Genomic DNA, 12331 nt, shown 5'->3' with positions numbered 1-12331 from the left:
TCACGAGCTCTATCCGCGATTTAAATCAGAGTTGTCCTTCTCCTAAGCAGACTTCCAGCCAAATCTGACGAGCACTACCTGCCCGGGTTTTAAATCAGAGTTGTCCTCTTCGGCAATCTGCCAATCAAGGTCAACAAGTACCATTCTACCCAGTGGGAGGACACGAGTGTTGGTGGACCTCCTCTTGCAGGGATCTGTCCGTGGACCGAGGTGAGATCAAGGAACACGCCATCTCGGGGATGGCGGAGGAGGAAACGAAGCACTTATGAGGAGACACAAGTCGTGGTTCCTCGCTGGAATGGGGAAGGACGTGGCTGCGGGACCGGGGAAGGCTCCGTTTCGTCTTGGGGACTTGCGGGTGGAGATGAGGACCGGTGGCCCTGACGCTTGCACATACACACACACACACACACACACACACACACACACACACACACACACACACACACACACACACACACGGGTCGTGATTTGCACGTACACATGCACAATGAAAGTTTATATACACATGCTTTGCGTGACATCATGAGCTGTGTATTATGTTCACACATATTGTGCATGACATTGTGATTGTGCTGTGTATTGTATGCACACATGACACATTATTATAGGTTATATACACATATTGACCGAAGTTGACACACACATTATATACACATATTGAAAGGGGACCGAAAAACAACAACTACCACGGTTCCCGAAAAAGGCCAACCCCCGCTTGCGGGGAAAAATGGCCTCTAAAGGTGGTTATATACACATATTGTACACATACTGTATTTGACACACATATTGTGTGACATATTTGATATTACACACACACACACACACACACACATATATATATATATACACACACACACACATATATACACACACACACACACACACACACACACACACACACCTGGGAGGGCTCCGTTCCACTTTTTGATACCCGCATATTGGGAGACGAACAACTTCATTATTATTCATTCACAATTGTAAACACCCGTTGCTTTCTACTCCCCTCTACCCCCAATTCCTTGATCTTCATTCTACCATTTCCTTGATATGGTGAAACATTTGACCACACTGTGTATGTATCAAACAAACAATTGACAATCGGTAAATCCACATTGACATTACCATTGCAGTGTTCCTTTTGGGTCGTAGTCCATGGTAATGCTCTGCGAAGATCTCTCTCACTGGATTCAAAACTTAAGACACCACAAAACAAGGCCGTGGTCCGTTTCGACCACCGCATGGTCTTCCATGGTCTGTGAAGGGATCATTGGATCATGACGTTGAAGTATCTCCCCAAGATCGGGGAGGGGGGAATCACGTGACTACAATATGCAAAATATCTTTCTCTTCTGACACACGACCGTTAGTAGAGTTAAAAAGACAAATATATTGCTGCAGTATTTCGGGCGGTGTATAGGTAAAAAGAAAGTTGTTTTAAATTATATATCCCTCCACCGTATGACTGATAGAAACAAGAGGTAATGATTTAGTGCGATGAAAGAAGAAAAATCCGATTTAGAAAGAGAAAAAAATGTTTACATTTTAGCTAATACAATACTCAATGGTAATACTAATAGGAAGGGTGGTGAGGAATAAGGAAGTGCGCTTTTGGAGGCAATCCGAGGAGGCAAACCAAAGGTTTTTGAGGACAACATGGCCTTGGTTCAGCTTCGTGCTGTGCGTGGTCCAGCAGCACCTTCAGAAGCACTATGTCTCGCTAAACCGATCCAGCTTGGTCGAGGACCTCCTTTATGCGTGAGTCACCCGAGCATGCATTTTATCCATTTAACTGAACGTGCTGTACCGATATTGTTTATTATTTTTGTAGTTCGGGAATGCCGTATTCGTTTAAATGCCGACTCGAGTCAAGCTTCTTTAATAACCGCAAAATATAGAAAAAAAAAAAATCTCAGAATTTGAAGGCATCATCTGAGCTGAACTTATCGGTGTGATACACCTCAATTTTTGTTGCGAAAGTTTTGGACTATAAAAGGTCATATTTGTTCATCCTGTCAGTAGCAATACAATTCGTTGTAATACGGTGCAAAATAAGCCTAACTAATTTCTGGATATGTCCTTTCGGTAGCTTCTATTTATTACGTACACAGTGAAAACTTGGGATGATTAAATTAACAACTATAACGGCACTGAGTAGTGAGCATACCTCCGCCTGGTTGGTCCTATCACTCAATGGTGAAGAATCACTTTAAAAATTCTACTAGCTGGATCTGGATCCGGATATTCTCCAAAATTGAATCGATTCTTCTTTGTCACAAACACAACCGGTCCAACAAGTTTCGTCCAAATCCGTCCACAACTTTTTGAGATATCTTGCTATGTATAGTTTTTGGCCCTATCTCCCAATGGTGAAGAATCACTTTAAAAATTCTAGTAGCCGGATCCGAATTCGGATCTTCACCAAAATCTAATCATTTCGTCCTTGTCACATACGCTACATCTCTGCCAAATTTCGTCCGAATCCGTCCACAACTTTTTGAGATATCTTGTTCACAAACAAACAGACAGACAGACAGACAGGGGTGAAAACATAACCTCCATCCACCTTTGGTGGCGGAGGTAATGACCAGGTCTGACGCCAAACTGATGATCTGAGATCAGTCCTTTGGAGTAAGGGAAGGATTCGATGTCAACTACAATGATAGATTCCATGACCTTGTTTTACAATAGGTCTGTAGTTAAGAGGATCCGTTTTTGCATATTGTAGTGATGTTGGCCAACAACCCAGGCAGATGGAAACTGACAACCAGAAAGAATTACCAAATGCGAAGTTCGCGGAAAAGGAGGTTCACTATGTCGGGCATCTAGTTACTGCAGACGGACTCGAGGCTGACCCCTCGAGAATAGAAGTCCTCCGTGATATGCCAATCCCACGGAATAAAGAGGACATGCAGTGTTTCCTTTGAGTAGTTGCTTATCTGACGAAATTTATTCCCCAACTGAATTCATTCCCCAATGCACCACTTGCAACAATTCACAACAACTCACATTTATTGCCACATTTGATGCAATTTAAATGCTTTAAAGGTGGTGAGGTGCTCCATTTGAAACTGTTTTTTTTCCATGCATGTAGCTTTTTGATGCCTTGGGTTCGTAATAAAAATTTGTATTGTGTCAAAGCCAGGCACCAATTGCAAATTAATAGTAGGATTAGCGTTCTCCATATTCTCAAAATAAAGGTTTGTTGAAAATTTGATGACAAAAGTTCAAATAAAAAAGGTTATGGAACGAAAGACACACTGAAGCTCAATGGGAAATAAACAAAAAACCCAACTATCTCACGCAGCACAATGGAGGATGGGCTGACAAGTGACAAGGCCGATTTATATTCACTGTGACTTTTTTTTTTTGGTATACAAGATCGAGGCTCATGTAAGAGCTAACATTAATCACAAAAAAAAAAAAACAGACACACAAAACATACAATAAAGGGAGCGGGAGACAAGATGGGGAGAGAGAGGGAAGCACACAAGTACAACAGCAGAGAAAAAGGATATCAGGAGATCTGTGGGAGGGAGAGGGCTTGGGGGAAGGAGGCATGGGAAGCGTGGGGGGTGGAGTGGGGGGAGGGTGGGAGAGGTATAAAACGCATGGATACTGCTAGGACTTCCAGGAAAGAAGTCGGAATTTCAAAAAAGTGGATCTGGGGTGAATTAACAGGGGTAGAAAAGATAAAGGTTTTGGATGACGGAAGATAAGAGATGGTGGTGAATAGCTGTTTTAAAGACCTGGAGGGAGGAGTGGGACTGAGGAGAGTGAGGGAGTTTGTTCCAGAGGTGGAGTAAAGAGGAATGAAAGAGTGAAGGTGAGCAGAGAGTCTTGATTTTGGCAATTTCACCAGAAGAGGGTTGCTGGCAGATCTTGTGCGACCTGTAGGAATATTTGGGGGACAGAGCACAGATAGAGCTGAGGGAGCAAGGCCGGATAGGAGTCGGTAGAAGACAGAAAGAGCACCAACCTGCCTGCTGTGAGTGAGTGAATGGCCCTCACAATCGGCTTAATCGCGGGAGATTCCAATGATTATGAAAGCTTTGGTTTCAACAGCGTGAAGCCGAGCTAGGTGTGCGGCAGGAGCACCAGCCCAGAGGGGAGAGCAGTATTCCATTGAGCTGCACATGAACGCCTTGTATGTGGTGAGGCGCTCAGGTGTGCCAAGGAAGGAGTTCACATGACGGAGGATGCCCAGTTGGCGAATGGCTTTGGAGGCCAGCTTGGAAATATGGTTTTCCCAGGAAAGATCATGGCAGATAGTGAGACCCAAAAGCTTGAGTGACAGAACTTCTTGGAGAGGATTGTTGAGAAAGTAGATGGGAGGGTTGTCGAGTCGGTCTTTTCGGAGAGACATAGTAAGAGTGTGAGATTTGTCAGGATTGAAAGGCATGTTCCACTTGTTTGACCAGTCTATGATTTTGTCCAGGTCTGCAGAGAGTGAGGAGGCTGCAGACTGCCGATCTGAGGGATGAAGAATGGAGCGGAAGAGAGTGGAGTCATCAGCAAAGAGATAGAGAAGATTTCCAGAGAGTCAGAGATATCATTGACACAACAACAACAACAACATGCATTTTAAAGGCCATTTTCCCTGCTAGAGCGGGGTTAGCCTTGCGGTCCCCATGACAATCTTCTCCATTTTGCCCTATTTTCTGCATCTCTCCTTGTTAACCCCCTTGCCCACATTTCTTCTTCCACCATCTTTAGCCAAGTCTTTCTCGGTCTTCCCCGTCTTCTACTTCCTTCTACATTCATTTCCATCACTCTTCTCAACCAGTCAGTTTCATCCTTCCTCAACACATGACCAAACAATCTCAACCTGTTCCTCTTCACAGCATCAATCACAGGCTCTATTCCCATCATCTTTCGCAATTCATCAATTGTCTTCCTCTCTCTCAACGATACTCCGCACATCCGTCGAACCATTCGCATTTCCACCCTTTCCAACCTTCGTTGCTGCTCTACGTTCATTACCCATGTCTCGCTCCCACAAATCATAACACTTCTCACACATGCAGCATACACCTTTCCCTTCAGCTTCAACGACACTCCCCTCATCATCAGCACGCCACTCAATTCCCGAAACTTCTTCCATGCACATCTCACTCGAGCAACCGTTGCCGAGTCTGATCCACCTTCTCCATTCAGCATGTCTCCGAGGTAGCAAAATGTTTTCACACCTTCCAGCTTCACGCCGTCTCCAAGATCCAACTCAACATTTCCTCCATCTGCAGCTCCCTCTGTGCACACCTTACATTTGAATGTAGCTGCCACACTGGTTAATGACCCTCTCAGACCACTACATTTTTGATGAACCCACTCAGCGCACACTGTACACTGAATGGAGTTCACTCCGCCACCCTTCCTACACACAGCACAGGGCCACTTCCCAGTTCTTTCCAATTCACCACATGCTTTACCACTTGCCATCACCTTCGTCTTTCCGATATTCACCTTCAGACCTTTTGTCTCCATACATTCCTTCCACTTGTTCATCTTTTCCTTCAGTCCATCCATACTTTCCGCAATCAACACCAGATCATCTGCATACAACAACTCCCATGGTAAACCCTCCTTTACGTTCTGAGCCAGCACCTCCATTACAGCTACAAATAGTAGTGGACTTAGTACCGACCCCTGATGCACTCCCACCTTCACCTCAAACTCACCACTGTTCCCGTCCTTCGTCCTTACAGCTGTGCGCGCTCTTTTGTACATTGCCATCACTACTCTGATCAACCATTCCTCCACTCCTAACTTCCTCAATGCCCATGTCAATACTTTGCGTGGAACCCGATCGAATGCTTTCTCCAGATCAACAAACCCAAGAAACAACTTCTTCCTCTTCTCCATGTACTTCTCCTGCAACTGCCTCACAATGAAAAGCGCGTCTGTCATTCCTCTTCCTGGCATGAATCCAAACTGCATTTCGTCGATCTTCACTTTCTTCCTTATCCTCCTCTCCAACACCCTTTCCAATACCTTCATTCCATGCTCCAATAACTTTATCGCTCGGTACGAGCCACACTCCAGAGGGTCACCTTTCCCCTTGTATAGAGGGACGAGGGTACTCAGTTCCCAATCCACTGGAATGCGGCCTTTTTTCACCACCAGATTACAGATCTCTGTCATTCTCTTCACACCCCAACTTCCTGCTGCCTTCAACATATCTCCCACAACTCCTGTCGGCCCTCCCGCTTTTCTACCCTTCATTGCTTTTATCGCTTCCTCAACTTCCTTCTCAGTTATCCTCTCTGCCGGTCCCAAAACTGGGTCACTCTCTATGTTGCCATCCCATTCATTCTCTGTATTCAACAGCATTTCCATATATCATTTCCATCTTCCTTTAATTCCATCTGGGTCGACAACGATTTGTCCCACTTCATCCTTCAAGCAACTCACCCCCATCACATCACACCTCTCTTTCGCTATCTGCATTGCAATCCTGAATACTGCTTTCTGACCCTCTTCCGAATCCAAGCGTTCTCCGAACATTTTCCTACATGCCTCTTGCGCCTTTGCTACCTCTTTCTTTGCAGCCTTCCTGGCTGCCTTATAACTTTCATGCTCTGCTGTTTCTGCTCCCGTACCCTTCGCCTTCTGCTACTCCTTGAACTTCTTCCTCTTCTCGTCAATCCTCTTTCCAACTTCATCATCCCACCACCATGTTTCCGAGTGCCTCGGTGGTCCTTTTGTCCATCCACATACCTCACCAACGGCTCCCAACAGACTAGCTTTCATTGACATCCAACCACTTTTAAGCTCAACCACATCATCCTCGACCCTACTCAGCCTCTCTTTTAATGCCTCCCTTACTGTCACCTCTTTCAACCTCCACACCTTCATTCTCGGTTGGTACTTCACCCGCCGAGCTCTCCTCGCACCTTTCACCCTTACGTCGCAGACAACCAAGTGGTGCTGTGAAACAGCCTCCTCCCCCGGGATCACCTTTGTGTCCCTGAGGTGCCCCCTATCTCGCCTACGCACCATCAGGTAGTCAACGGTTGTCGTCGACCCACCTGACGTGTATGTAACAAGCTTATTATCCTCTTTCTGGAACTGAGTATTACAAATCAACAAATCAGCTCCATCAGCAAACTCCAAAATCCTTTCACCTTCTCCATTTCTCACACCATATCCGTAACTCCCATGAACTCCGTCAAAACCATCCATACTCCTTCCCACATGTCCATTTAGGTCTCCTCCTACCACAACAACTTCCTCATCTTTCACGTTTTCCATCAGCTTCTCTATCGCACACCAGAACTTGTCCTTCTCTTCATCGCTTCGACCAACCTGCGGAGCATATCCCGAGATGACGTTCACCAAGAGCTTTCCAATCATCATTTTCACCATCATCAACCTATCACTCACTCTAGTCACACTCACCACACTGTCTACAAACTCCTCAGAAAACAGGACACCAACACCATTCACGCCCTCCGGGCACCCTTGCCACACAAACTTGTATTTCTGTCCCTGCCTACCCTTCACCATTCTCACACCACTTCCCTTCCATCTCGTCTCTTGCACACAACATATGTCCACTCTTCTTCTGACCAATACTTCCACCACTTCTCCTGATCTCCCTGTCATTGTCCCTACATTCCATGTCCCAAACCTCAGAAACCGATCTCCACTTCGGGCTGCACCCTGCCAATATGTAGTTGTAATTGTCATGGTTCTCTTTTTGAGGCAATGTTTTTATGGCCGGATGCCCTTCCTGACGCTAACCCTCTTAGTTGCCTCTTACGACACGCCGGGATACGGCGTACCTATTCTTATCCAGGATATCATTGATGAAGACAAGAAAAAGCACAGGGCCCAGAACACTACTTGGGGAATTCCAGCCTGAACAGGAAGGGGAGATGAGAGAAATCCATTCAGGGCCACACGTTGACTACGACCAGAGTGGAAATCCGCAAGCCATGCGTGGAGATTTCCATGGATACCATAGGGGGAGAGTTTGGTGAGCAGAGCGGTGTGCCAGACTGTATCGAAGGCACATGATATGTTAAGGGAGACAGCTCTAATTTCCTGTTTGACATTGAGGACCTCCATCCATTGTTGAGACAGTAGAAGCAGCATGTCCAGAGTTGAGTGACCTGGTCAGTTGTTAAATTGTGTTATTGAAAATGGTTATTGAAAAGGTTATGTCCTGGACACACACAAACCTTGAAAGATGTTGAAACAACAATACAGCAGTTAGAAAACGAATCATCATACAAATACCTCAGAGTAGAAGAGGGCCATCAAATATGTTACAAACACATTCGCAAAACAATCGCCAAAGAATACCTACGTAGAACGAAGCTGATCCTGAAAACATACCTCTCCCCAAGAAACAAAATCAAAGCCATAAACCAGCTCGCAGTACCAGTGTTCCAATATAGCTGCGGAATAATAAACTGGGCCCAATCAGAAATCAACAAGTTTGACATCAAAACAAGAAAACTCCTTACCATCCACAAAATGTTTTACAAAAACCAGTGCATCCCGAGAATGTACCTGCCGAGACGAGAGGGAGGGAGTAGCCTGATGGAACTCAACCAGGTGCACAGAGCGATGAGTGTAGGACTACCTGAGTATGTGAAATGCTCAACAGACCATGAGATGCAATTTGTAAACAAACATGAAAACAACAAACCTGAAAAGGTATCCCTAACTCACCTTGCAAAGAATTTCCAAAAACAGATGCGAATAGAAGATGCCACACAGGAAAATTAAACAGCAACAAATACAGCTCCAACATTTGCAAAAAAGACAAAATAAATATATAAAAAAGAAATATCAAGAAATATACACCAACAACTTGGAGAATGACAAAAGAGCAGAAAAATACAAAAAATAATTGGACAGATTGGGGATAGACAAAGAAGGATCATTGGAATGGCTAAGAAGAGGTCAGCTCAACTGGGAAGGACAACGAATCATAATAAATGCCCAAGATCAAGGACACTACTGATTGAGAAACCAAGACATCACGAGCACCAGGATGTCTCAATGTTAAGGAGATTCAGATGGTATCTTTACATGTACCTTGCATAATTGGGACAGTTGGTTGCAAAGAATATAGGGCACATCTTTCCAATGCAGAAGATGAACAGATCTCGGTCGTTTGTTCATGTTGCACGACTGAAGAGTTGGGAGAGTTCCACAAAATCAATATACATGATCCAGTATTGGGCTGTTCCACGATGGTGACCCGAGCGAGACTTCTCTGTAAACTCTTCATACTGTACATCTGCATGACATCTACATATTCCACATAGGGTAGAGGGAAGGTCTCTGACTGTTTTGTGCATGATGCTTCTGGACTCTAGTAGGGTGGATGGAGGGATGCCGGGGTGGTTAAAACTTTCTCCATATCTGTATCCTTTTTACTGCGTAGCCCATAGGGCAAAGCCGTCTAGAACAGTGTTTGTCTGTCCGTATGTATGTATGTCCCCTCAAACGTACACCAATCAGAGCCGAGGATCTGATCACATGACAGGGGTGATGTGATGTCATTACGGCGGTACGACGGCTAACTCCACACACCACCATTTTGATTCCTATGCCGTTCAGGCTGGACATAACGTTGAACCTGTCATGTATCACAATCTGAATGCTCTACATACACAAACAAACACGTGAAACACATGAAGTAAAACACGTGAAAATAAGGATCTTTTATGACACTCAATTATTGTTATCGTGGCTGTGGTTGTTGTTTGTGGGCTCCTTCTGTTTTATATATTTTAATATTGCTCTGCAAAATATCACTACTGTATATATAATTTTGTATATTCCCCCGGTCCCTCGGTCCCTCGAGCGACAGCGCTTGCTTCGATCTCTCCACGGCATCAAAGTTTGAGTGTTTTCCCGTTCGTTTCTTTATCAAATTTCCGCTGCGTATTTTGTTGTGTATGTGTTATTGTGTGTTTCCATTTGGTTTTGGTTTTGTAGTTGTTGCAAATTTGTGTGTAATTAGTCGTTTCTTTGTTCGCGCCTCGTGCGCCTCGTGCGGCCTGGTGTTTCGTGCGGCCTCCTCGTCTCGACTTGTGCCCCGCCCCCTATATCTCGTTTTTCTTTCACCTCTGCTCCTGCTTTCTCAAATCCATGTTCTCACTTAGACACTTTTCCCAGATAGTTTTTCATGGTTTTGTTTAAATATTTATTTAAATATGTTTAAACCGCAGCCGTGATGCTGACGCCGCCCCCCCCCCCCCCACCCCCCAGAATTTCCATGTTTTAAACGTTTCCCAGTGTGTACCCTGGATAAGAATAGGTACACCGTATCCCTGCGTGTCGTAAGAGGCGACTAAGAGGGTTGGCGTCAGGAAGGGCATCCGGCCATAAAAACATTGCCTCAAAAAGAGAACCATGACAATTACAACGACATGTGGGCAGGGTACAGCCCGAAGTGGAGATCGGTTTCTGAGGTTTGGGACATGGAATGTAGGGACAATGACAGGGAGATCAGGAGAAGTGGTGGAAGTATTGGTCAGAAGAAGAGTGGACATATGTTGTGTGCAAGAGACGAGATGGAAGGGAAGTGGTGTGAGAATGGTGAAGGGTAGGCAGGGACAGAAATACAAGTTTGTGTGGCAAGGGTGCCTGGAGGGCGTGAATGGTGTTGGTGTCCTGTTTTCTGAGGAGTTTGTAGACAGTGTGGTGAGTGTGACTAGAGTGAGTGATAGGTTGATGATGGTGAAAATTATGATTGGAAAGCTCTTGGTGAACGTCATCTCGGGATATGCTCCACAGGTTGGTCGAAGCGATGAAGAGAAGGACAAGTTCTGGTGTGCGATAGAGAAGCTGATGGAAAACGTGAAAGATGAGGAAGTTGTTGTGGTAGGAGGAGACCTAAATGGACATGTGGGAAGGAGTATGGATGGTTTTGACGGAGTTCATGGGAGTTACGGATATGGTGTGAGAAATGGAGAAGGTGAAAGGATTTTGGAGTTTGCTGATGGAGCTGATTTGTTGATTTGTAATACTCAGTTCCAGAAAGAGGATAATAAGCTTGTTACATACACGTCAGGTGGGTCGACGACAACCGTTGACTACCTGATGGTGCGTAGGCGAGATAGGGGGCACCTCCGGGACACAAAGGTGATCCCGGGGGAGGAGGCTGTTTCACAGCACCACTTGGTTGTCTGCGACGTAAGGGTGAAAGGTGCGAGGAGAGCTCGGCGGGTGAAGTACCAACCGAGAATGAAGGTGTGGAGGTTGAAAGAGGTGACGGTAAGGGAGGCATTAAAAGAGAGGCTGAGTAGGGTCGAGGATGATGTGGTTGAGCTTAAAAGTGGTTGGATGTCAATGAAAGCTAGTCTGTTGGGAGCCGTTGGTGAGGTATGTGGATGGACAAAAGGACCACCGAGGCACTCGGAAACATGGTGGCGGAATGATGAATTTGGAAAGAGGATTGACGAGAAGAGGAAGAAGTTCAAGGAGTGGCAGAAGGCGAAGGGTACGGGAGCAGAAACAGCAGAGCATGAAAGTTATAAGGCAGCCAGGAAGGCTGCAAAGAAAGAGGTAGCAAAGGCGCAGGAGGCATGTAAGAAAATGTTCGGAGAACGCTTGGATTCGGAAGAGGGTCAGAAAGCAGTATTCGGGATTGCAAAGCAGATAGCGAAAGTGAGGTGTGATGTGATGGGGGTGAGTTGCTTGAAGGATGAAGTGGGACAAATCGTTGTCGACCCAGATGGAATTAAAGGAAGATGGAAAAGATATATGGAAATGCTGTTGAATACAGAGAATGAATGGGATGGCAACATTGAGAGTAACCCAGTTTTAGGACCGGCAGAGAAGATAACTGAGAAGGAAGTTGAGGAAGCGATAAAAGCAATGAAGGGTAGAAAAGCGGGAGGGCCAACAGGAGTTGTGGGAGATATGTTGAAGGCAGCAGGAAGTTGGGGTGTGAAGAGAATGACAGAGATCTGTAATCTGGTGGTGAAAGAAGGCCGCATTCCAGTGGATTGGGAACTGAGTACCCTCGTCCCTCTGTACAAGGGGAAAGGTGACCCTCTGGAGTGTGGCTCGTACCGAGCGATAAAGTTATTGGAGCATGGAATGAAGGTATTGGAAAGGGTGTTGGAGAGGAGAATAAGGAAGAAAGTGAAGATCGACGAAATGCAGTTTGGATTCATGCCAGGAAGTGGAACAACAGACGCGCTTTTCATTGTGAGGCAGTTGCAGGAGAAGTACATGGAGAAGAGGAAGAAGTTGTTTCTTGGGTTTGTTGATCTGGAGAAAGCATTCGATCGGGTTCCACGCAAAGTATTGACATGGGCATTGAGGAAGTTAGGAGTGGAGGAATGGTTGATCAGAGTAGTGA

At 45.5% G+C, this 12331-nt stretch overlaps 1 protein-coding gene across 2 annotated transcripts in view; it reads left to right on the top strand.

The window, feature by feature from the left end:
- The first annotated feature begins 1547 nt into the window (after positions 1 to 1547).
- APLF (aprataxin and PNKP like factor) overlaps positions 1548 to 12331 on the top strand; it is a 45064-nt gene continuing 34280 nt past the window's right edge. For both annotated transcript variants that reach the window (XM_068132543.2, XM_068132542.2), the window contains exon 1: positions 1548 to 1758. In XM_068132543.2, coding sequence (XP_067988644.2) covers positions 1657 to 1758 — 102 coding nt within the window. In that variant the 5' untranslated portion in view covers positions 1548 to 1656. The remainder of the gene's footprint in view (positions 1759 to 12331) is intronic.

This window comes from Myxine glutinosa, chromosome 12, assembly GCF_964187855.1.
Source record: "Myxine glutinosa chromosome 12, kmMyxGlut1.1, whole genome shotgun sequence".
Lineage (NCBI taxonomy): Eukaryota > Metazoa > Chordata > Myxini > Myxiniformes > Myxinidae > Myxine > Myxine glutinosa.
This window is presented reverse-complemented; position numbering and strand designations above follow the sequence as displayed.